This window comes from Rhinopithecus bieti, unplaced genomic scaffold, assembly GCF_001698545.2.
Source record: "Rhinopithecus bieti isolate Rb0 unplaced genomic scaffold, ASM169854v2 scaffold_81659, whole genome shotgun sequence".
Taxonomy (NCBI): Eukaryota; Metazoa; Chordata; class Mammalia; order Primates; family Cercopithecidae; genus Rhinopithecus; species Rhinopithecus bieti.
The window spans coordinates 243,484-270,470 of record NW_016837762.1 but is presented as its reverse complement, the minus strand read 5'-3'; the positions used below and the strand labels follow the sequence as shown (position 1 = coordinate 270,470).

Genomic DNA, 26,987 nt, shown 5'->3' with positions numbered 1-26,987 from the left:
TAATAAGGACACTGGTGGCCCACCACCAACAGATGGTATATGATGAGTGGTTCTAGTCATTTTGATGAATGGGACTGTAGGTCTAAGTAAGTTTGGCAAGTGACATACACCCTCGTCCGAGCTTCCTCTTGTGATTATAGACCATATCTGATGAGAAGTAAGAGACCGAAATTAGGATACACCCTGTTTTTAGGTGTAAAAGAGGTTTCTTCACCTCTGGGCCGTCTAGAGATTGAACATTCATCCATAGTCTTGTGTTTCACTCATTCACATGACTGATGTGTGTGCAGACTTCTAGATATCAGAAAACATCAGATCCTTTCATCCAGAACCCTTTTTAGTATTTTAGTAATTTGTGAATTGGGAAATTCTGCTGTGCTAAAGGACAGAATGACTGCCTCTAATTAAGTTTGGATCTTTATATGACAGATCTTCATAAAACTGATTGTAATTAATCATGTTCATAGGCTTATCACCATTTACTAAACTCAGTCATATGATATTTTGTAATATTTTATCATGCCCGTTTGCAAGCTGGTGGTTTTTCTGCACTGCTCTACATGCCAGTCTTCCTATACTAAGCAAAGGTTGCATGTCTGTTGACTAAGGATGTGTAAATAGCAGAAATACCAGCCTTAATGTCTTTCTGCACTGTGGATTCCAATCAGCTTCCCAGAAGGACAATCAGCTAGGCTTGTTGGTCAAACTCCTCTTTAAATAGAGGCTGCTGTTGCTTCGACAGACCAAATAAGGGAAATATAGAGTAAAAGTAATTTTGTTTAACTCCCTGTTGAGTGTAGTGATAGAATCAAAGTAATGCTGTCCTGAAAAGAGACTAAAATATTGCTCTTCAGTTAGGGAATATTTATATCACACTTGACAACATACTGGCTAGTTTTCAAATTATAAATAAATAACTTTTAAAATAGCTGTTTCTTAACAAAACAGCTTAGCCTGGAACATCCCTTAAATAATCTATAAAGACATTCATCAAAAACTTGAAAATTCACCGTAACCCAGAAACATAGCATTGTTAGTGGCTAAAAAGATTTAATTTAACTGCTGAATGAAGTGATCTTTCAGATGATCTCATAAGTTTGTTTTCTTTATTATGAGTATGCTTGGAGACATGTAGATGAAAAACATTTATTCTGTGGCTCCTAAATGGAACTTTTTCAGCTGTGAAATGAAATTTAATACACCACCATAGTAAAAGTTTGATTGAACCTTATAGCAAATAAATGATGTGAAAAGCATCATGAGGTAATAAAAAATATCAGAGGGCTTTTTACTTCAATTTAATAGTATCCAATTCAGTTCATTCATGGATAAGGCCATAATTTTATTTTATTTTATTGCTGGTGACTTTCTGAAGAGATTATCGAAGTTTCCTTTTTTTGAGAATACAAAACCGGACGAAGGTGATTCCTCATTATTTTCAGTCTAGCTTTTCTGATGATATGTTCTTTGTACTATTTACAAAACATCCTTTTAATACAAACAAAAGATCATCTGGAAGTATATGTTTTAGAGTGAGAGAAAATACCAATAAAAAAAAATCAATAATAATGGCATAATACCAAGTAACGATGGCTCATTCCTTAAGGCCACTCTGATGTAACATTGCTGTGTTCCCACACCACATTGTGCATTTTGACATTCCTGAAAATCATCAGTACAGTTTTCAGCAATAGCAAGCTTTACTATAGCATTGTAGCAATTTTAACCAGCACAGATTTTGATTTCTATAGGTCATGCTAACAATAAGACTTGTTTTATTAGGTATTTTTACTGTTGCTTACATACGTATCTAGTATATTCTGACTTTTAAAACTTCTTAAAACACAATATTCTATTTGATAATATTTCCTGATGCTTTTGGGAATTTCTACTCAATTCCTAAGTTGTAATTATGTAGGTTGAAGGCAAGGGAGTTGGAATGTTCCTGTAGGCTTTCCCAACGTGATTCAGCCATGAAGAATACAAACATTCAAGGAAAAAGACTATGCAGGCCACAGAGAAGGAATGTCTGGTGGACACAGTGGCTCACACCTGTAATCCCCACACCTTGGGAGGCTGAGGTGGGAAAATTGTTTGAGTCCAGGAGTTTGAGACCAGCCTGTGCAACATAGTGAGACCCGCTCCCCAATCTCTATCTACAAAAAATAAAAACAAAAAAATTAGCCAAGCATGGTGGCACATGCCTGTGCTCCCAGAGGCTGAGGTGGGAGGATCATTTCATTGAGGCTGCAGTGAGCCGTGTTAACACCACTGCTCTCCACTCCAGCCTAAGTGGCAGAGTGAGACCTTATCTTCAAAAAAAGAAAAGAAGGAACGTCTCAGAAGTAGAAGAAGAACAGATGGGAGGTGGAGGGTGATTCAAGTGGAAAGAAGGGAGTGAACATTGCGGCTAAAAGATCCAGCATGAAAAATGGCCACCAGATTTGCCATTTGGAAAATTACTGGGGTCCCTAGGGAGACTAATTTTAGTGGTGAAAGAAAAGCCCAGATTGCAAGTAGTTGAAGACATTTTGAATAGGAGAGGAAAGAAAGAAAGGAAGTATAGACCAGAAGAGGGTTAGAAAGGAAATCACAGCCAGAGGTGGATGTGTGGCCAAGGAGGGCACTAAGATGAAAAGGTTTCAGCATGTTCCTAGCTGAGAGAAAGACCGAAGAGAAGGGAAGGGTTGAAGAAAGAGGTTGCTGAGGAGCTGGCTGATGGAGCGATGTCCTGAAGGAGACAGGAAAAAAAATCCATCCACACACACTGTGCTAGACATTGAAAGTCTACTGAGTGAACATAACCTGCAGCATTAGAGGGGTGTATTGGGACAAATAAAATTGAAAAGACCAACAAAATAGAAAGTTACCCAGAAACAAACAAGTGAAGGTTGTATCTTACATGTCGTAGTAGCTGCTGTAGTTCTTTTTTTTTTTTCTTCTTCTTTTTTAAAGAATGCCTATGAGAGCTGCTCTTTTGTTCAATTAAAATGAAGATTAACTTGGTAGCTGAATTTAATTGAAGTTTCTCCTCCACTGTTCAAATAATGGATTTGTACTTAGGACTGTTAAATGTGGCAGAGAAATAGGCTCCACTGAAATGAACAAAATCACTGCAAATAGGACAGATTATCTCAAGAGATTTTGCTTAAAAAAAGTGCCAACATATTCTTCCAGATTTATATCTGCCTTCACTTTTCATGGCATGGGGTACTGGGCAACATCTTACCTGATAGTACCTTGGATTTATTTGAGCTGTCTTCTGTATCATTCTCTTTTGTTTCTTTTCCTCCAATATTTTAGGTGAAAGGTAGCATTTATTATTTCGCTTAAGAAAATTCATTTTAATAACTAAATGGAATACAAAGGAAGAAGTTTTGTCGGTTTCCACAAGTACCCTTCTTCCACAGATCTCCAAGGGTTTTAACTATTTCTCATTAGCTATTAGAAACCTACTCAGGATGTCATAGGGTGATGTCCATTTTTACAAACTGAGGCAGGTTATCAAGGGGGTAAGTCTTCCTCCAGAAGTCCAGTGATCCATGCAGGCAGTCAATTGACATGACCAGAGGACATCTTCAAGATGAATCACACCACTGGGGTGCCGATTACCCCTCAGGATGGGGAAAGTCATTTGGGGAGTAGTGGTCAATATTCAGAACTGTGAGTCCTCAGGCTCACTCCTTAGGTGTTTTTCCAAACTTGAGTCAAAGTTGGCACAAATGAGATCAGATGAGAAAAAGATGTCAGACATGAAAACATTTGGGACCCCATTATTCTTTGGTTCATACTGAAATAGAGTGCCTGCTGCTGGGTGCAGATAGTTCTGAACAAAATGCTTTGGTGCATTTTCGCAGTTGGGTCCACAGCTCTTTACTGCGAAGGGTGCCGCCACATGGGGTGAGGAGGCTCATCACTCAGCATCTTCCCATGTTCTGGTGAAGAAGAGAGATCCTAATGGTGGTAGTTCCATTCTGAAATTCTTTATTAACCACTGAGACCAGACATTTATATTATAAAATTTCACTGCTGATGATATCAAAATCCTCAATCGATTATATGTATCCTCATTTTTTCTAAACGATAACTGAAGCTTAGAGAAGTTAAGAAAGGGTCATAAGTTGTGAGGACCTAGGATTCAAACTCTCAGATTTCAAGAACTCTCAGGTCTCTCAGATGTAATGTCTGGGTTTCACTTTTTTCTGTGCTGTGAGCAGCCGCTGATGTTCAGCGCGAAGTCTGAGTATTTTGGGTTTTCCCAGGTCCCCGGGTCCTCGTTTGTTCACTGTCACTCAGTGAGCTGGGGCATCTGGTCAGACCTAAGGTCTTCAGCTTTAGCCAGCTGAGAACTTTCAGGGACCCATCACCCCAAAGTTAGGCTTTTTCAGAATGATTGTGTGAAAATAAACATTCAATTCAATTCATGAAACTTCAGTACATAAATAAAATTGTACCAAAATATAGAACAAAGACAAATTTTTAAAGTATGTGAAGTCTTTCTATTCTTACTTGAAGCATACTGTTTTTACCTGATGAATAGCATCATTATTTTGAGCTTCCTTTGCCATAATCTGTTTCCACTTGTTGGTTAAATACCCATTGTGTATTCTGTGCTAAGTTTGCTTTACTGCTTATTTAATACTCTTTAAAAACCAGGATATCTGAACGTGTAGATCTTGGATTTCATGCAACTGGTGTCCGGCAGTAGAACTGCAAGCAGGAGCACACCTCTACAGCTCTGTTTTCTTTTTTTCTCTTTTTTCTTTTTGTGTTTTGTGGGTATATAGTAGGTATACATATTATGGGGTACATGAGATGTTTTCATCCAGGCATGCAATGCGTAATAATCACATCATGGAGAATGGGTGTCCATCCCCTCAAGCATTTATCCTTTGTGTTACAAACAGTTCAGTTATGCTCTTTTAGTTATTTTAAAGTGCATAATTAAATTATTATTGACTATCATCACCCTGTTGTGTTATCAAATACTAGGTCTTATTCAGTCTTTCTTTTTTCCATCCCCACCTCCCCACTAACCCCCCACTATCCTTCCCAGCCTCTAATAAATATCCTTCTACTCTATATTTATGAGTTCAATTGTTTTAATCTTTAGATCCCACAGATAAGTGAGAATATGCAATGTTTGTCTTCCCATGCTTGGCTTACTTCACTTAATGACCTCCAGTTCCATCCATGTTGTTGCAAATGACAGGATCTCTTTCCTTTTTCATGGCTGAATAGTACTCCATCACGTAAATGTGCCACATTTTCTGTATCCATTTGTCTGTTGATGGACACTTAGGTTGCTTCTAAATCTTGGCTCTTGTGTGCAGAGCTGCAGCAGATGTGGAGCTTATTTTCCAAATACTGATTTCCTTTCAGTATTTGGAAAAGATTGCTGGATCATATGGTAACTCCATTTCTAGTTTTTTGAGAAACCTCCAAACTCTTCTCCATAGTGGTTGTACTAATTTACATTCCCACCAACCAGCGTGTGAAGGTTCCCTTTTCTCCATATCCTTGCCAGCATTTGCTGTTGCCTGTCTTTTGGATAGAAGCCATTTTAACTGGGGTGTGATGGTTTCTCACTGTAGTTTAGACTTGCATTTCTCTGATGATCAGTGATGTTGAGCACCTTTCATATTCATGTTTGCCATTTGTATTCTTTTAAGAAATGTCTAGTCAAGTCTTTTGCCCATTTTTTGATTGGATTATTAAACTTTTTTTTCCCATAGAGTTGTTTGAACTTTGTATATATTTTCGTTCTTAATCCATTTCAGATGCATAGTTTGCAAATATTTTCTCCTGTTCTATGGATTGTCTCTTCATTTTGTTGATTGTTTCCTTTGCTGTGTGGAAGCTTTTTTTTTTTTAGACAGAGTCTCGCTGTATGGTCCAGGCTGGAGTGCAGTGGCACAATCTTGGCTCACTGCAACCTCCGCCTCCCAGGTTCAAGCAGTTCTCTGCCTCAGCCTCCCGAGTAGCTGGGATTACAGGCGTGGGTGCTCAACCCAGCTAATGTTCGTATTTTTAGTAGAGACGGGATTTCACCATGTTAGTCAGGCTGGTCTCAAACTCCTGACCTCGTAATCTGCCCACCTCGGCCTCCCAAAGTGCTGGGATTACAGGCGTGAGTCACCCCACCTGGCCGCTGTGTGGAAGCTTTTTAACTTGATGTGATCCCATTTGTTAATTTTTGCTTTGGTTGCCTGTGCTTGTGGGGTACTACTCAAGAAAATTTGCCCAGACCAATATCCTGGAGATTTTCCCCAGTGTTTTCTTGTAGTCATTTCATATTTTGAGGTCTTAGATTTCCAAGTCTCTTTTCTGAAGCAGGCCTGAGACCTACTGATCTTTCCCTTGTATTCACATGGCTCTCTTCTGAGCTGGAGCAAGTGTGCCTCTATCCTTTCCTCTCTTTTTATCACTCTATGCTTCCTCCCCTCTTTTCTTTCTTCCTCCATCCTTCCTTTCTTCCCTTTCTTTTATTCCCTCCTTCCTTCCATCTTTCTTCCTTCCTTCTTTCCTCCCTTGCCTCCTTCCTGTCTTCATTTCTTCACTCATCCTTTCTTTCCTCCCTCTTTCATATATTCTTTCCCTTTCTCCCTTTCTTCCTTTCATCTTTTGTTCTCTTTGTTTTTTATCCACTATGGTATTCTCTCCCCTAGGTGTACTCTTAAGCCTCATTTCACTGATAAAATCTATGTTGATACAAAGATAATCTTGATAGTGTTAAAATGTGAACCTGATTCTCTGTGCCCAAAGCTATCTTTCCAAATGCATACAGATATAGTCAGCCATTTAACACACCCTGATAAGTTCCAGCTGTGTACTAGGGGTATATAGGAGACATACAAGTGACAACATGGTGGGAATGCTGACAAGAAGAGGTGCAAATAAAGTACTGTGTGATAACTGACAAGTGACTCTGCCAGGGAAAACTGGTGAGGGGCTTCATCTGGGAAGTGACATTTAAGCTGAGTCTTCAAAGAATATGATTAAGACAGTATATTTGTGTCCAGGCCCAGTGGCTCACACCTATAATCCTAGCAGTTTGGGAGGCTAAGGGGGGGGGGGTGGATCATCTGAGATCAGGGGTTCAAGACCAGCCAGGCCAACATGGCAAAACCCCATCTCTACTAAAAATACAAAAATTAGCCGGGCATGATGGCACGCATCTGTAATCCCAGCTACTCCGGAGGCTGAGGCTGAGGCAGGAGAATCTCTTGAATGCAGGAGGCAGAGGCTGCAGTGAGCCGAGATCATGCCACTGCCCTCCAGCCTGGGTGACAGAGCAAGACTCCGTCTCAAAAAAAAAAAAAAAAAAAAAGATAGTATATTTGTGTAAAAATCGTTAAGGAAGACTTAATATGTTATTTTATTGAGGCATTGACCCCAAGTTCTTAGCTAACGGACTTGTCTTTTATGTATAGCAGCGACTTATATATATCAACTTCGCTTATTAGAGAAAGTGAGCCTGACAACGTGTTGTTTCCTTCATGTGTGTGCAAAAATGTGTAAGTGTAAAATATCATGTTTATCAGCTTCCCATCTAATTTGTAGTGGGACAAAATAATTTCTAGTTATGGGGAGCTTTGGGATGTGGGTGGACACAGTCACCTTTCTTTCCCCGCTGTGGCAGGATCCTCTTTTAGGTAGTAGTGAAAGAGGATTGCCTTCCGTGCTCCCACTGTGTGAACTCCTGGGTTGTTTTAAGGGTCTACAGACCCACAGGTGTGCTGAGTTATTGTTTCTCTGGCTTTTAAGGTCTCCCATATAGATGTATTCTCATGTTTCTAGTATGTATAAAAGAAGTATTGTTGCTACTCTAGTACAGAACCTTTTTTTTTTTTTTTTTTGAGTTGACGTCTTCCTCTGTTGCCCAGGCTAGAGTGCAGTGGTATGATCTTGGCTCACTGCAACCTCCACCTCCCGGGTTCAAGTGATTTTCCCACCTCAGCTTCCCAAGTAGTTGGGATTCCAGGTGCCTGCCACCATGCCCAGCTAATTTTTGTGTTTTTGGTAGAGATGGGGTTTCACCATGTTGGCCAGGCTGGTCTCGAACTCCCAACATCAGGTGATACGCCTGCCTTGGCCTCCCAAAATGCTGGGATTAAAGCCGTGAGCCACCGTGCCTGGCCCAGAACCATTTAAAGGTATCATTGGAGCTGTCGTATTAGCTGTTTGTCATTCTGTATAGTTTTAAACAATAGATACTTAAATAAAATTACTATCTTGTATGTTTGGAGTGTGAGTATGTGTTTTCTGGTTGAGAACTTTTTGAACATTTCTGGAACTAAAAGGGGTCTTCATAAAATAGATGATGATGTCAACAACATTTGAATGTACTTAATGCCACTGATTTGTACAATTTAAAGTGTTAAATCTTCTACTATGTATATTTTACCACAATAAAAAGTATTTTAAAAAATTTAAAACTTAAAACAAGACATATACACAGAAAATAAAGGGATTTTCGTATTTGAAGAAACTGGATACCACTGTCCTAGAACTTTTATTAATTTGGCAAATGCGTAGCCAGCACCAAGCAAAAAATGCACATGGTGGTCTCACCCTACCAGTCTGAGGTTTCATCAAGAGCCTTACACATCAACTACTCTGTCTCCATGGCAAAATATACAGGTTCAAAATGTGTATTCATCTAGCATACAGAGAATACTGTGTTCTTATGAGTAAACAAACATTTTCTGTTCAAAGTATACTATTTAGATATAATGAATAAATACTATACGTATTCATCACTCATCAGTGTCTGAAGGCTCACAGCATGTCACACGCTCCATGTCGGGTGGACTGCTGCACGCCAGGCAAGCCATGCTCTGTCCTGTGACTAAGTGCTGAGAGAAACAGAGGTCTCTGCATTTCTGGGGCTTGCCACCTAGCAGGGATGGTGCTCGGTGCCTCACTCATGAGTGTGTAATTGCACAAGATGATGACTGTGATGTGATTTTACTCTATGGTAAAGTCAGTGAAAGGACAGATACATGAGGCTTTGCAGGCATGTGCCAGGGAGAGGCACCAGGTGTTGGAGGATGGCTCAGAGAAGGGCTTCCCTGAGGAAGTGATAGTTCAGCTGAGGTTTGAATAATGAACAAATAGCGACAACACTCAGAAGAGGAAATTAACCACATTTCCCCTCTCAGACTCGACTCTTCGCCCCAGTAGCGGATATCATGTGTTCTTCAGTATTCCACCCTGGCATGTAGCATTTGACGCATGTGAACCCTCAGTCACTGTTGAGTGATAAATAAAGATATAGCATCTATTCATTATATCTAGATAGTATACTTTGAACAGAAAATGTTACCCATAAGAACACAGTATTCTCTGTGTTTTTCATGAATACACATTTTGAACCTGTATATTTTATGATGGCGACAAAGTAGTTGATTTGTAAGGCTCTTGGTGAAACCTCAGACTTGCAGGATAAGACTACCATGTGCATTTCTTCAAGAACAAGGACAGTATGGGGCGGGGGTGGGGCTTGTATATGCCTTAGGTATACATCGTCTTTGTGAGTGGAGGAGAAATGATTAGACCCACAGTGAGAGGGTCTATGTGAGCAGGTAAATATACATGGAGTCTTGCTAGGGAACCTGCACTGGCCAAAGTAAAACTTAATATTTTTTGATATATAGCTTTTGCATTGTTTCTAATCCTAAATCAAATTTGGGATCAGAATGAACTTCCATAGAAAAGACATATATATATATATATGTATATATATGTGTGTGTATATATGTGTATATATGTGTGTGTATGTGTATATATATGTACACACACATACATACACACACACACACGCTAACACACACACACACATAAGGATAAGTAATATAAAATGCTCCACTGGAGGCTTAAAAAGCAATGCTGCGTGAGTTGAGTCATTTTGGAAAGGGTGAATTAGCAATATATATTATTCTATAATTAAAAATTCAAGTTGTCCAAGTTTTAAAAAGCTCTCTGAAAGAGTACAAAGAAATGTGATTTTGAAAACATGTAATACAGTCAACATAAAACCTCTATTTCCTTGTGTCAATGAACATTCCCCATGTAATTAATTTATTTACAATAGATACTTTGAATTCTTCTACCAGATATGTAAAAATTTCTTTCTGAAATGGATTGAAAACAGAAGACTGTTCATGATGAATATTTTCCTCAGAAGTTTTGGTCTGGAAAACTGAGGCCTTGCTTTGAGTTACATTTTCTGGAGTTCTCAAAATGTCAATAATGTCTGAATTAAACTCTTTGAATTGAAAAAAAAATGCTCTGCTGGAAGATCAGTTAAGGCTTCCTAATGTAAACAAAGATGTAATAATTAGGGAGAATTGTTTCTGTAGTAGACTTTTGTTACTACTGATACTATTTTTGCAGAGAACTAGATGTGGTGCAAGACAAATCACATGCCCCAAATTCACCAGTTACACCTGGTAAATGTATGATTGGTAGGTTCTCCCTCAGTACCAGTCTAATAAATAAATCTTACTTTGCTTCTAAATCTAGGGACTTGAAATAGTGAATTGCTTTCAACTTTTATTTTTATTTTATTTATTTTTATTTTTTGAGATGGAGTCTTGCTCTGTCACCAGGCTGGAGTGCAGTGGTGCAGTCTTGGGTTCAAGTGATTCTCCTGCCTCAGCCTCCTGAGTAGCTGGGATTACAGGCACGTGCCACCACACCCAGCTAATTTCTGTATTTTTAATAGAAACAAGATTTCACCGTGTTGGCCAGAATGTTCTCCATCTCTTGACCTCATGATCCACCCTCCTCAGCCTCCCAAAGTGCTGGTATTACAGACGTGAGTCAATGCGCCTGGCCTCAAGTTTTTATTATCTGTCAAGTCCCAAGATAAATATTAAATTTTCAAATAAAGTTTTGGTTTTATTATATTGTTGCTATTGAAGACATAGGACCACTTATAACATCAGATTCTTTTTTTTAATTGACAAATAAAAAGTTTATGTATGGTGTTACAACATGATGTTTTGATATATGTATAATGAGTAAATCAAGCTAATTAAGATTTCTATTACGTTACATAAATTATTTTTTTGTGGTGAGATCATTTAAAAATCTACTTTCTTAGTGGTTTTCAAGTATACAATGTGTCTTAGTCCATTCAGGATGCTATAAAAAATTACCATAAAGTAGGTGGCTTATCAACAATAGACATTTATTGCTCAGAGTTCTGGATACCCAGAAGTCCAAGATCAAAGCACGGGATATTTAGTGTCTGGTGAGGGCCCCCTTCCTTTATAGATGGTGCCTTCCCGCTGCATCTTCACATGACAGAAGGCGCGAACAAGCTCCCTAGGGCCTCTTACTGATCCCACTCAGGAGGGTTCTGCCCTCACGATTTAATCTCCTCCCGAAGGCCCCACCTCTTAACGCCATCACTTTGAAGGTATCAGCATCTGAATTTTGGGGGGATACATTGAGGCCATAGCACAATACATTATTAACTGCAGTCACCAGTCACCATGCTATACAGTAGCTCTCCAGAACTTAATCTTCCTATCTAAATGAAACTCTGTACTCTTTGATCAACATCTTCCATTTCCTCTCATCCACCAGCCCCTGGTAACTACCATTGTAGTCTCTGCTTCTGTGAATTTGACTTTTTTTTAAATTTCAGGTTTATGTGAGATTGTACAGTATTTGTCTTTCTGTGCCTGGCTTATATACTCAGCATAATAATCCTCCAGGTTCATCCATGTTGTCAGAAATAACAGGATTTCCTTCTTTTTTAAGACTAAATCGTCTTCCATTGTATATATATATAGCACATTTTCTTTATCCATTCATCCACTGATGGATACTTAGACTGACTCTATATTTTGGCTATTGTGAATAATGCTGCAGTTAACATGAGCATGCAGATATCTTTCAAGATACTGATTTCATTTTCTTTGGATACATACCCAGAAGGTGAATTGAGGGATCATATGGTAGTTCTATTTTTGATTTTTTAAAAAACTTCCATACTTTTTTCCACAGTGGCTCTACTAATTTACATTCCCACTAACAATATACAAGAGTTCTCTTTTCTCTACATGTTTGCCAACATTTATTATCTTTTTTCTTTTTGATAAAAGTCCTTATGACAGGTAAGAGGTGATATCTCATTGTAGTTTTAATATGAGTTTCCCTGAGTATCAGATTCTTAATGTTTTGGTCTAAGAGATGTATATTAAGATAAATAGCAAGAGCCGTGGCAGTAATGATCAAACATAACTACTATGGTTACAATACCTAAGGGAGAATTCCTCACTCATTTAAAAATTGGCACCTCCTCATTCTATAAGGAGAGAAATGAGTGAGGAAAAATGGAACAATAATGGCATTTCTTTTATACTATTTAAGAGACTCTAATAATTATCCTTGCATGTATTCTTTTTCTTTCTAGGAAAAGCCATTGACAAAATCCCTGCAACGTGGAGAAGACCCCCAGTTTGATCAGGTATGTGATGTATATGTTACATGCTAGTTTTCCTTTAGTTCAGCATTCACGCAAGGCAGGGCCTGCATGCTCACTATTGTTGTATGGATGAACGTCCTCAAAGAGAATATGGGTATGTGATCTTAAGAACTGTACCCTGCAGTTTTCATGGTTGTGGTTTATAGCTGTTCAGTAAATGTCTATCGGTTAGAATCAAAAAGAACTGGAAAGTATTGGGATAATATGAGTAGGTCTTCAATTGATTATTTCCTATATCTTTACATATTGGAATTAAAGAAACCAAGAAAAGAGTTTAAAGGAAATTCCATTCCTTTAAAAACTTGAGATTCTTCTAAGTAAATGATACTATGTGATGATCAGATCTCTGCACTAGAGCTTGTTCTTGTTTTCATCCAACACTTTTTTGGAGGCCTACTATTTGCTTGACGCTGTGCTAGGTACCGGTGATACAAAATCTAAGATAAGTTTTAGGCCTTCAAGAATTCACTGTCTTGTGAGAAAGGTACTACCTAAAAGATGAGTATAACACAGTATAGGATCTTAAGATTCTAACAGTTAAAATAATACATGAACAAAATGATTTAAGACAGAATAAATACAAAGTAAGTCCTTTGAAAATAGATTAGGACTAGTAAAAGAACATTCAACTCTAAACAGTTGGTAATAAACGTACAATATCAGGATCTGATAGATTCTGGTTCAGTAATTTCAGGAAGGTCCTTGGCACGTTTAAAAATGATGGATAACAGGACATCCACAGAGGCCGGAGGTATGTTTGTGAAGTTTCCTAAACTTTTGCAGTTAATGACAAAAAAGGCACTATGTTCTTCAGAAATGTTAGTTGGTGCCAGCGTCAGATACAAAATACTGCTGGATATTCCCTGGCTTGAGCTAGTATGGTGTTTTTATGGTCTAATGAAAAACACACAGGGTGTACACTTTCTGTAGGGCTTTGAAATTGCCTTTAATATGAAATCCAGAGGAAGTCTCCCTGGCTGTACAAATTTAGACTTGTATGATCCAGAAACATCATGATTGTACAGACAAAATCCTTCATTTTCTATTTTATGAGCTGTTCTCTGAAGGAGACCTCACAGGTTTATGCTCACAGCCAGCTGAGTGGCGTGGCTCTGGGCTTGCTCTGTTGCTAGCCGAGCTGGCCATTTTCTAGAATGCTGGTGAAATGGAAGATGGACCTCATCTCTTTGTGCCATAACGCTATCTTTTCTAGTCACATTGTCCATTGTTGTTATCACCTGGCAGGTGCCAAGGTGGTCAGAGACCCTTGGTGAATATGGTATATGATGTTTGGGGTTACCATTTTGGAAATGTGGCAAGTTGTGGCTTTTTAAGAATGTAAATAGTGCTGGGCGCAGTGGCTCACACCTGTAATTCCAGCACTTTGGGAGGCCGAGGCAGGTGGATCTCCTGAGCCCAAGAGTTCAAGACCAGACTGGGAAACATGATGAACCTTGCCACTATCAAAAATACAAAAAAATTAGCCAGGCATAGTGATACATGCCTGTGGTCCCAGCTACTCAGGATGCTGAGGTGAGAGGATCACTTGAGGAGGTGGAGGTGGCAGTTGAGCCAAGTTCACACCACTGCACTCAAACCTGGGTAACAGTGAAAGCCCATCTCGAAAAAAAAAAATGTAAATACTTATCACCTGTCTTCTATTATCTTTCCACTCTATTTTATATTCTTTGTCTCTTTATCCTATTAAATTATCACTGTCCTTTCTTCAAAAACATTTTTCTCCAGCTTAATGTACCTCTCTTTATTCTCTGAGAAAATGGTCCTAAATTTTAACTTTGCAGATAATAGTAATCCGAAATAACTGGGCTTAAACACAATTTCTCATTTATTACTCAGCTTTCTATTTCTGAATCTCAGTATTGTGGAAAAGACATGACCTTTGGAATTAGACCTGGGTTTAAATCCCACCTTTGTCACTTAATTAGCTATATAACTTTTAACTTTGCATCTCCAAGTGTTGTCCATGCATCTGTGTCATCAGCATCACCTGGGAGCTTGTTAGAAATGCAGACTGTCAGCCTGGCCCCGGAACGGCTGCATACGCCACCTAACAAAACTTCCAGGTGACTCACATGCACATTAACGCTTGAGAAGCCCTGCCTTGTAACATATCTCTATGTATTAAAGACCCTTTAAGCGTGAACCAGTAGTAAGATGGTCACTAAGAACTTTGAAATAGGACACATAGGATTGTCCTCTGATCATTACATCATAAACTCACAAATGAACTGTGAGAGAGGACAAGCCACATAAATCTAATCCTGTTTTAAAGTGATAGCAAGACTTTCAGGCCTGATGTGGTTTGGCTGTGTCCCTACCCAAATCTCTCCTCGAAGTGTAGCTCCCATAATTCCCACATGTCATGGGAGAGACCCAGTGAGAGGTAATCAGATCATGGGGGGCCAGTCTTCCCCATGCTGTTCTCATGACAGTGAATACATCTCATGAGATTTGATGGTTTTATAAAGAAGAGTTCCCCTGCATGTGCTCTCTCTTGCCTGCTGTCATTGTCAGACGTGACTTTGCTCCTCATTCACCCTCCACCGTGATTGTGCAGCCTCCCAGCCATGCAGAACTGTGAGCTAATAAAAGTTCTTTTCTTTATAAATTACCCAGTCTCTGGTATGTCTTTATTAGCAGCATGGGAACAGACTAATATAAGGCCATAGAGAAGCTTGACTAAAGTTGGTCCACCTGTAGATTCAATGGGGAAAAAGTTGGCAAAGTATAATAGCTTTTGAAAGTGCTTACTGTGGTTCAAACGTGTACCCTCCAAAATTCAGCTGCTGTCAATGTGATAGTATCAAGAGGTGGGGCCTTTACGTGGTAATTTTCCCATGAGGGCTCCTCCCTTATGAATGGGATTAGGTGCTCTTATGAAAGGTCTTGACACAGGGAGCTCCTCTCTTTTGGTCCTTTCTCCATGTGAGGACACAGTGTTCAAGGAGCCGTCTTGGAAGTAGAGACTGAACCTTCACCAGACAGTGAACCTGCTGGTGACTTGATCTTGGACTTCCCAGCCTTCAGAACTATGATGAATACATTTTTGTTCTTTATCAATTACTAATCTCAGCAGCACTAAACAGTGCTCATCTGCTGTTGCAGCCAACAAACTCTAAGAACTTCAGTTCTATTGGTAAGGCCATGAATATAGCAAGGTCTCTTAGTCCTTTGGCATTAAACATTCAAATTATACAGTTTTATTCCAAACAGTAAGATTTTAATCTGGGTTCCCACAGAGGTCTGTCTATGGGAAAAGAACATGCTGGAGATGCCACCTTGAGTGGTTCAGACTCCATTGCTATAATTGTAGGAGTAGTTGTACTAATAGAGATAGCATTTATTTAGTACTTATATGATAGGTACTATGCTAAGTGCATCCTTTGAACAACATACAGTTGGTTCCTGTTTAAGAGATATTTGTATCAAATTCTTTCTTCTACATGTCACTGGCATGAACAACAGGATATATAGAGCTGGGTATCTACTGTTTCACTGCCTAATCCTGAATGGCCCTTTTTACTCCTCTACCTAACCAGACCATGATTCATTTTCTTCTTGCTAGAAATAGAAGCAAAAAAAATTCATGTAATACTTTACAGTTTACCCAGCCCCTTCTCATATTATCTCACCTGACATCACTCAGTCCTTCCAGCAACTCCAAGAAGGTAACATTATTATCTCTATATTAAATGTAACACATTAATATTAAATATAATATTAAATTATAGTAACATTAAATATACAATTGCATTAATATTAATATATTATGTTAATATTAAGTATATAGGATATATAACATTATGTTTAATATGATATTATATTTAATATAGAGACAATAATAATGATGTCTCAGAAGTTTCCCAGTATTATATGACTCAAACCTGAAGGAGCCAAAACTGTAATTTATTGTTTCTTACTGTACAGCCTGTGCTTTTTACTTCATAATCTCTGTTTCTAAAAACTAGGTTGATGAGAGTTGAGAGGGAAGTTTTCAGCAGGTAAAGGATCTAAAATCTTTTTCAGTTGTGATTAGCTTTGGCTACAAATGGCACATAAAGTAAAATCTTCTTGAGCAAGATTATTTTTCTTTCTTATGTATGGCTTACATTCTCAAGGTCCAGTATGGCTGCTAGAGCTTGGCCATTGCATCTGTATTCCAGGCAGCCAGAATGAGAAATGGAACAAGAATTATAGAAGGACAAAAAGCAAAACTTTCCAATATAGCATATACCAAATCTACTTATATCCAATTAGCCAAATGTCAATCACTTGGCCACATCTAGCTATAAGAAAGGTGGAGAAATTTTACTTTGGGCGACTGTGTCCATCTAAAAATGGGGTATTTTATATCTAAGGAAGAAGAAAAGAAAAAGAAGAAAAGCTGTTATTGGGTAACAGCTAGATTTATCCACTAGATATTTAGCCAAAATGCCCGAAGTAGAACTATTTACAGTTCTGTACCTCTTTCTTTCCCACTGTGGGTTTCTCCTCAAATTTGCCAATTTTCCAGTTTGAACTTAAATATATGTATACATTTAGAAGCTAAAACTTCATGTTTTCTTGTATATTTTATATTTTTACACTCATAATTTTATTGGCTTAGTGTTTCTAAATTTAACCTAATTATACTCCAACTCTGTGAGAATAAACCTGGAAGGTCCTGGCATAATGGTTCACGCTTGTAATCCCAGCACTTTGGGAGGCCAAGGTGGGTGGATCACCGGAGCTCAAGAGTTGGAGACCACCAGCCTGGCCAACATGGCAAAACCCCGTCTCTACTAAAAGTACAAAAATTAGCCAGGTATGGTGGCACATGCCTGTAATACCAGCTACTTGGGAGGCTGAGGCAGGAGAATCGCTTGAACTTGGGAGGCGGAGGTTGCAGTAAGCCAAGATCACACCACTGCACTTCAGCCTGGGTGACAGAGTGGGACTTTTTCTAAAAAAAAAAAAAAAAAAAGAAGAAACCTGGAAAAAAGATTTTATGAATGACAAGATGTCTAAATAGGATTTTTAAAGCTCAGTGTTAGTAGGAGAAATATACTAGTGAATGCTTTACACATTGGAGAACTAGGAATTTGTGCCCTCATTTCCAGAATTTCACTTTTCACAAATTTCAGGAATGTGAGGTTTTTTTCCATTGTTATACAGCACCTACCTCCCGGCAACCATGGGCCAAGCGTTACGCCAACTCATGGAAACAGACAGGAAGGAAGCATAGTACCTGCCCTAGAGGCCCCACCACTGGAGTCTTGTGGGAAAGAAAAATAAAGCTACAATCAAATAAATGATAACCCCAGGCTAGCAAGTAAGCTAAAGCTGGTGTGAGCCTCAGGAGACCAAATTTCACCCTACCCTGAGGAGCCAGGGAGGCCTTCATGGAGCAGGCAGCAGAGGTTCAGAGCAGTATGGGCTATCGCTTCCGGTCCATGCTAGTGATAAAGTCATACCCAGTAACAAGAATCAATAAAGGCGGAAGAGATTTCCAACAGCATTTGAAGATATATATACTACCACTATTTATTTTAAATTGCTATAGTAACTGTCAGAGCGTAGCGAGTAAAATGAACTAAAAATCGTTCTGGTAATAAAGTAATGTAGCAAACCCTGTGCATGTGTATATGTATATATATACACAGAAAGTTTTATATGAGACACAGAGATGTAAGAATGTGGTCCCCAGGAATGTGTTTCACATTCCAGAAGCTCTAGATCCAGAAGAGGATCAAGCAGTGCACAACCAGCTTTGACACAGGCCTGCATGTATAAGAAGTGCCGCATGAATGGCGTGGACAGTAAACATGGTGAGACTTCAGGGACAGAAGACACATGCCTCGGGGCCAGGCGCCTAGCTAGAAAATGCCTTCCAGATGAGAACAAGGTTTATCAGGTGCCTGAAACAGTAGAATCAGTAGGATTTGCTGAGTGTTGATGGTGAGGAAGATAGGAAATGTCAGAAGAAAGGAATATTTTATGCAAAGGTCCTGAACAGAAAAATGATACTGTCAGTTATCTTTGAGGAACTTAGAAATGGATCAATTTAGTCGATGCAGAAGGCATGTATTGTTAAAGGATAATCTTCAAAACAGGCAAAATATGACTCACATAGAGATTTAAAATGAACCTGTGTTAAACATTTTTTAACTTGCTATTAGTGAAGGATGTTACAACCAGTTTAGACATTCCAAAAAACAGACACATTTATCAATCAGCATTGAAATGAATACAATCAGAGGCAAAACTGGCTTCCTTTATGTGGGGGAGGGAAGTCCATTGAACCTTCACTGGACAGTTTTTCGTGTCTATAGACAAGAATTATTTTGCATTGCTATCAGGTATCTACCACTTATACAATTTTAAAATAGCTCAAAGGCATTGACAGGTGTAAAGCCCCCATACACTCAGAATCAGATATCCCCTTGAGAGGTATGCTCTAGTTTTCCAATATAAACAAACATTTCCTACAGTTTAGGGGAAGTTAAAAAAGAGATCAGGCAGCATAGGTAGGAAAGGATCAGATTGCAGAAGATCTTAATGCCAGTGAGATGCGGCTGTATGCATACCAGTATCAAGGTGGCAACTTAATGTTAGCCTTAAGGAGACAGTGGTCGTAAAGGCAGTAATGGAGAGGCCTAAGGCATTTGGGGAGCATGGCATTGAGGAAGATTTGAAGCTAAAAGGGCCTAAACTAAAATGGAGGCAGTGAGACTTTTATAAGAAAGGATAATTATAAGCAAAATGATAAAAGAAGAATCAATATTGGTTGAGAGAAGGAGAAACAAAGGATAACTGTAGTTTTAAACATGATTTGGAGCGATTTCCATTCAATTAAACAAACAATGAGTGCCCAATACATACTAGGATCTGTGCAAGGTACTGAAGTTACGAAGATGAATAAGACAGAGCCCTGTCCTCCAGGAATTCTCAATCCCAGAAGGAAGACCGTTATCTACACAAATAATGTGGCAATGTAAAGGCTATAATAGAGGTTGTATCAAGTGCTCTAGGAACTCAGATAAAGGAGCAGTTAATGATGCTAGGAAGGTACACAGGTGTGTGTTACAAGAAGCAACCAAGGAGCCGTAACATTTCGAATAAACCTTTTATCCAGATGAACAAGTTGGGCCAGGGTATGCTAGGCAGCAGGGATCTCACAGACAAAGGAGAAGTTGAAGGTGAAAAGAGCAGAGTGCTGGGGATGAAGGTGGAAAGGTGGATTGAACCCATTGCAGGGGTGGTAGAAGCCATGCTGAGGGGCCTAGATTATTTTCTATGGACTATGAGCTCTTCAAGCAGAAGAAACTATGCTTGGGGGCAGAAAACAAGGGAAGGCTATAAAACAGTATGCATACTGAGTTTTCGGGGAAGGTAGAATATCTCAAGAAAAATAACTGGGGTTCAATTTGTTATGTGGTCACTCAACAAACACTGTTAGAGAGACAGATTACATGAGTGAAGAATATCATAACAATTTTAGTATCAGGAGGTGGGACCTACAAAAGAATGGCTAGAAAAAGGGTAGTTTGAAAAGTGGGAGAAGCCTAGGAGATGGGGCTCTCTAGGGCAGGGATGGTCCGTCACAGCAGCTGATACAGGGACATCACGGAAGATGTAGACCAGGAAGAACTGGAGGTTAGCAGTTAGGAGCTCACTGGAAGTGGCTTTGAGGAAGGCTTTTGCTGCAGTGGCTATTCATGGACATGTAGAGTGCATTTTCATAGTTGATGGACTAATGTTAAATACTTGGAAGCTTGCTTTCACAAGCTAAGTTATAGTGGCTGATTATGATTGGCAGTACCTAAATGACAAACCAGTGTGCTAGAACATAATCATGGTACCAGGGATGAGTTCCTTAGCTGGCATCTGTGGAGAGCGTCTGTGAATGAAAGGCATGGTGAGCTCACCATTTTACCTTCAAGTGATTTTCTTCTTTGTACAGATATCTTTTTAAAATAAAAGTCCACAGCATTTTATTTCAGATTCTCCAAAGAAACAATAGCCAACAACAAAGAACTTCTTGTCCAGCTGTGATGAACGTGGACCCGGGTGGATGATGGTCAAATACAGCTCCAATATCGTGTGAGCTCATTTTTAGAAGTAAAGAAACAACACTCCAAAAGAACTCTCACCTGAGGGAGTCTGTGACCCTTGCCTGTTGGAGATTGGATGAATGACAGCCACTAGATACAGTTATTCTCAGAAATGAAAATTCTGACTGATTAAGTCATAAATGAATATTCTTTCACATACCTTCCAGCTACATGCAAATGCTTGCTTGTTGATTTGCTCTGCCCTTGGCTTTTAGACCTTTGCTTTTATAGTATTTAATGATGATATAAACATACAATGTGTTAAATAATACCAAAAATTGTATGCTGTACAATGTTTTTCTGTCTGAAGTATTATTTCAGCTTTTAAAACAGTCTCATACAGTAAGTGGAAGTCAATTTCTCTTTGCATAATAAAGTCTGGTTACTCTGCAAAGGAGCATGTGTCAGAGCAATCAGAATTCAGATCCTTATTGTCACAGATGAATTGTCCTACTATGCTTGGCATTTCATGAGGAACAGCATAGAAGATAAGAGAAAGTACAGGAAGCTAATTAAGACAGGGCAACATCATAGGATTCTGGGGAGGAAATCCTTTCCAGGAGAACCTGGTAAATACTGTCATTTGCTCAGGAGACTTCAAGGGAAATGATTGCAAAAAAGGCCATTGGTTGGCCTTTGAATTGTCCCTGCTGGTTTTTCAAATAAAGGTGCCAATAATGTGGCAAGAACAGAAATCAGATTTCAGGGATCAAGAAGAGAGTTGGGGCCAGGTGCAGTGGCTCACTCCTATAATCCCAGCACTTTGGAAGGCTGAGGCAGGTGGCTCATTGAGGTCAGAAGCTCGAGACCAGCCTGACCAACATGGTGAAACCCCATCTCTACTAAAAATACAAAAAAAAAAAAAATTAACTGCGTGTGGTGGTGCATGCCTGTAAGTCCTACCTACTCAGGAGGCTGAGGCGGGAGAATCACTTGAACCTGGGAGGCAGAGGTTGCAGTGAGCCGAGATTGTGCCACTGCACTCCAGTCTGGGCAATAGAGTGAGACTCCATCTCAGAAGAAGAAGAAGGAGAAGGAGAGGGAGAGGGAGAGGGAGAGGGAGAGGGAGGGTGAGGGGAGGGGGAGAGGAGAGGGAGAAGAAGAGAGTTGGCAGCGAAGCAGGAAGAGGAAGCATCAGCATTGCATGGGTGATTGAGAATCTGTCAGGAAGAAAGACAGATAATTGAGAATTAGATGAGAAAGGGGAGAACACATGAGGGCTACATGTGTTTTACAGAACCCTCTTATACTGAATGAGGTACAAGAGCTTCACACTGTGCCTTCTTGCAGAGGGTTGTGTCCATTTGTCACAACCCACTCATATTTGGACTCAACGCTTTTCTCAGAGCAGTTGAGGATCCTGAGTTAATAGTTGGTTTTATTCAGTTGATTGATTCTGTGTCCAGAATAGTCATGAGTTACTATCCTCGGTGTCCTTTCCCATTGGCTTTGTAGTGAGCTGTTGCCTGCAGCAAACTCAGGGAGCTAAATGTTTACTACCTTTCTCTCAAGGGTCTAATGTAGAACAAACATTGCTCCGTGACCTCTAATGTAAGCATTTGCAAGGTGCCAGGCAACAGGCATTGTATTTACATCTGCTGGAGTCAGAAGAGAATGGGAACACAAATTAAGTTGCAAGGGTTCTAGTGAAGACCCTGGGAGTTTGTGCTTGGACACGGGATAGGTGGGGCTTTTCAGGTCCCCACAATATACCTAGAAAGTGACATTTCTTCAGCTCTGGTGAATAAAATTCTGACAACAACTTCTATTACTTACTCTGTTATTAGCTTAGCCTGTGATCTCATCTCAGTCATTTTTTGTCTTCTTTTTTTAATGCTCCTGTTTCTATATTTGGAAATGAAATAAGGAAACACATTTTGGAAGGTTTATTATGTGCCCCACATTTTATAGCATCTCATTTGTCCTCATAAAATCCCAGTGAGGTAAGTATTTAGTCCCATTTTACAGCTGAGAACATGAAGTGTCGGAGAAACGGTGGCATGTCAAGCTCATATAGCTATAAAAGGCAGCATACTAGCTTGAACCCAGGATAATTTGATCTTCCAATACACTAGAGAAACTATGAAAACATGGCACATGAGGGGTCAGCCATCACATGTTGGTTACAACATTAAGTTGTAACTATTTGCAATTGAGTGTGACTTAACATTCTTAACTACTGTCGTTTCTGTGAATTGCAGATAATTTGTCCAAACATTCTAAGTAACTTCAGTTAAAGTTTTCTTCCAGATGTTATGTCTTATGTACTTTTGTGTACTTTTGTACTGTTTACTTTATTTCTTACTATGTTTAAATACTATCTGTAAACAGGAAACACATGGTAAAACATACTCACACCTCTATAAACGAGCTAAAATCACTTTTTACCATCTTGGGTAGTAGTAATTTTCCAGAAAAGGAAGCAGATGCAATTCTAGTGTTTCAACATTGACTCTAATGCTACAATTTAATGAAAATCTATTTAAAATGTATAAATGAAGAATGTAAGCAATTAAGAGTGAAGCAATTTAACTGGCATTGTCTTTACATTAGTGTTAGTGTTAGTCAGCATTGCTTAAATTATTCTCTAGTGGAACACTGCGTTCTATGAAATGAACCAAGATGTGAAAATCAAATAATGATCTTTTCCTAACTTGAATGAAAAAAATACATTTACTGTATAGATTTTATGATATTAAGTTTTCTATGAAACTATTCTTAAATCTTTGTCATTACTCATCAAATACTATAATCTAGCGTTAGTATGATATGTGATCAAGTATAAATAAATTGCATTTGAAATAAAGATCTCAGCATGTTATGGTATTACACAGTGAGTATCGTGGCCCCCAAAGTTGCTTGACCACTTGAATTTGTTTGAGAATTAGACCATCAGTGCAGTTACTTTAAAATTATTCATTAAATGTACCATTTACAAGAAGCCACTCTTATTACTATAAAATATGGAATGACTCCACTGAGTAATTATTCAAATATTTATGTGTAAAGTTTCCTTCTTTGCATTTAAGAAGTATAATAAAATGCTTATGAAAAATCAGTGTCTTAGCTGCAGCATAACAGTCTCTTTTGGCCTATTTATACATAAACTGCCAAAGTAAACATTAAAACATTTACAAAGTACATTTAGTTTTCTTCTCTTTCCCCCCAAAAAAGAAAACACCAGTACGAAATAGTTCTGTGATTCTGTGCACTTCATCTCTTCATGCTGCCCAGTACCTAGCTCACTAGCTCATCTATGGTGGAAGAATATGATCATTTAAATGCAACAAGAACATCTTTGTAAATGGGCCTGCCCTCTTTCAGCAGCAGCACAGAGCTAGAATTCATCTTACCATTGGCTCTGCTTCCCGTAAATGAAGGAGTTGAGTAACCAAGAAGGCAGCTAGACCTTCCTCCCTTCCTGAGCTTTGAGGGCCAGGTCTTTTCAAATTCCACCCTTCCTTCCTGAAAGCCTGGGCTCAGAAGGGCAGTAACAGAAAGATGGAAAAACACACACATCCACCCCATGCTGACCTTTCATCCCTTCTGAGATGGTCTCAGTGTTTTGCCATGGAAAGTATGCCCAGTAGGTCTAATCCCAAGAATGGATTCAGGGTGACTTTTTAATGGGGAGAAAAAAATATATTTTAAGAAATTGTTATAGATGAGGTCTGATGAACACTGTGGAAGTTCTCTATGGAGAATGGGGGTTCCACATAAGTGAAGTAGCGGAACATTGCATGCATTGCCTAGAGATGTTTAGGAGTCAAACGTAAGTTTCAGTCTCTCTTATGGGTCTCTAGTGAATACTGGAACTTGTAAATATCCCACACATGTATTTTTTGAATAAACTTTTTTATTTTGAAATAGTTTTGGATTTGCAGAAAAGTTGCAAAGATAATTCAGGCAGTTGCCAGTTTCCCCTACTGCTAGCATCTTACATAGCCATGATACTTTTGTCACAACTAAGAAACCAGCATAGGTACATTATTGTTTTATGTGTTGGGCTTTTTTAGTGGTTTACTATAAAGGACATTGCAAAGGATACAGATGAAGAGGCGTGTAGGGCAAGCTACTGGGGAAGGGATGCAGAGCTTCTGTGCACATTATTGTTAACTAAACTCTGTGCCGTGCTTTATTTGTATTTCCTTTCTTTTTCTGATATCTTTTTTCTGTTCCAAGATGCCATTTAGCATACCACATGAATGCTTAGTCATCGTGTCTCCTTAGATTCGCCAGACTTACACAAGTATTTTTTAATTATTGAAATATAATTGTAATGCTTTGAAATTTCATTACCTATGTAATAATTAAGATAGTCATCCTATAATCAGAAACTGAATTCTGATCCCTTTTTCTTCTATGGGAGGAAAGTCCTTCATTTCTCAATTTAAAACATTTTAAATAATGGTGACTTAGGAAAGTAAATATCCTTTCTCGTGTTGGGGTGACTTTAGAGAGAATTAGTGAATTACTACCTTGCCACATCATAATTAGCTTTCTTCTGAAAAGTGACTGCTGTTGCATTCATGACCGCAGCAGGAAAATATGTCTTGGCTGTGTAGAGTCGGGGAAGAGTGACTCTTTAAATAATTAGATAGCTCTTCAGTTTTAAAAAGTTCATGCTGACTAGGTTTACAGGGCAGGCTGAACGCAGTAGCCTATTTATTTTTACCTTATATTAACTCATAACTAAAGATAATGTACAATTTTGTATGTGTACATATAACCATCATTATAGGAGAGACAGCATGAAGCAGGCTATGAAGAGGTAGAATGTGAGGAAGAAAGCAATAAATATTTTGTTCAATCTTAAGGTTTCTTTTAAAGGTGACAGTGGAAAATCCTATTGACACAAAGCACTTTAGCTCCCTTTGCTCTCATTTCCTGCTTTATAAAAGGAAGTGAAGCCTGGCCTGCTTAACTGCAGAAATACTGTGAGTTAACTAAGGATTTCCATTTCTTCTACCATCTCTACCTCTCAGGCCGAGATCACCAAATGCCTGGAATGACTGCTGTCACCTCATGCAATTCAAGCATGTGTGTGAATTCGCCTCTACCTCACCCCACCATTTGGGGGATTTAACCTCCCCATACACAATTTGTATGGGCTTATGTCCCTATTCAAAAATCTTTAGAATCTTCCCATTTTCTAGAGAAGAAAAATTTTCAGCATTATGTTCCTTCACTCTGGCAAAATAAAGTCTTCACACCAGTCAGATATTTCTTCTTTCATTTCACTCAAAACCTTCGTCACGTCGATTATGACAATCATCAACAGTTACTTTGTACCTTCATTACTAAAGGCTTTTTCTACCTTGAGTCTTTGCTTATTTTTTTTCTTGAGTCTCATCTCAAATTTCTACCCTTTCTAAAATAGGCCCAGGTAAACTCATCTTCATTTCTCTTAAATTCCCAGCCTCCCTCTCCCTCTGTGGATCTGGCCTAGGAACCCCTGGTTTTCACATGTACTCTACATGTTAGTATGTTTCCTCCTGGTCCTGTTTTCTGCATATGTGTACTTACATAGTGTCTCTACCAAATTGGAATCATACCCATTAAATGATTCTTCATTTTTTTCACATACCATATCATCAACATTTTCATGTCATATTTTTATATTTATATCAAAAATATGATTTTAATGGTTTCGTAAATGGTCTGCACCAAATTCCACATCTTACTAAGCATTTACATGTAGCTGGGCATTTATGTGGTTTCCCTCCTTTTGCTATAATAAGTAATGCTGTCCTGCACCTTCTTGCTTATCTCTAATTATGGACTTGAGATAAATTCTAAGAGTGGCCTTGAGAATGATTTTTATTAGGTTCTTGATATATATTTCCAAAGTACCTTCCAGAGATGTTATGCCTGTTTTTTTTTTTTTCTATCAGCAGTATATGAACACGTCTACTTTATCACTGCTTATCAACTCTGGGTGTTATAATTTGCTTATACAGTTTGTTAATTAGGGAGTTAAAACCTGTTTCATTGTAGTTTTACATATTCTGGAGACAAGACCTTAGTCAGATATGTGTTTCGCAAATATTTTCTCCCACTCTGTGGCTTGTCCCTTACCACGTTCTTAACTGTATTCTTCTAAAAGCAGAAGCTTTTGATTTTGACGAGTTTCATTATATCAAATTTTATTGTGGACTTTGCTTATGGGGCCGTACCTAAGAAATCCTTGCCTAATCCAAAGTCACAAAAGTTTTATCCTATGTTTTCTTGGAGTTTTGTATTTTTGGGTTTTATACTTAAATTTATGAGGCATTTTGTGGAAACTTTTGCATAGGATAATGAGATATGGATTGAAGTGTGTTTTGTTTTTTTTTTTTTTTTAATAGTAAAGACAGGGTTTCACCATGTTG

At 38.7% G+C, this 26,987-nt stretch overlaps 1 protein-coding gene across 7 annotated transcripts in view; it reads left to right on the top strand.

The window, feature by feature from the left end:
• FRY (FRY microtubule binding protein) overlaps window positions 1-26,987 on the top strand; it is a 275,761-nt gene that overhangs the window by 57,064 nt on the left and 191,710 nt on the right. For all 7 annotated transcript variants that reach the window (XR_001884138.1, XR_001884139.1, XR_001884140.1 and 4 more), the window contains exon 3: window positions 12,431-12,484. Coding sequence is in view for 4 of the 7 variants with exons in the window: in XM_017865930.1 (XP_017721419.1) it covers window positions 12,431-12,484 (54 nt within the window). In the remaining 3 variants the exon portion in view is untranslated. The remainder of the gene's footprint in view (window positions 1-12,430; window positions 12,485-26,987) is intronic.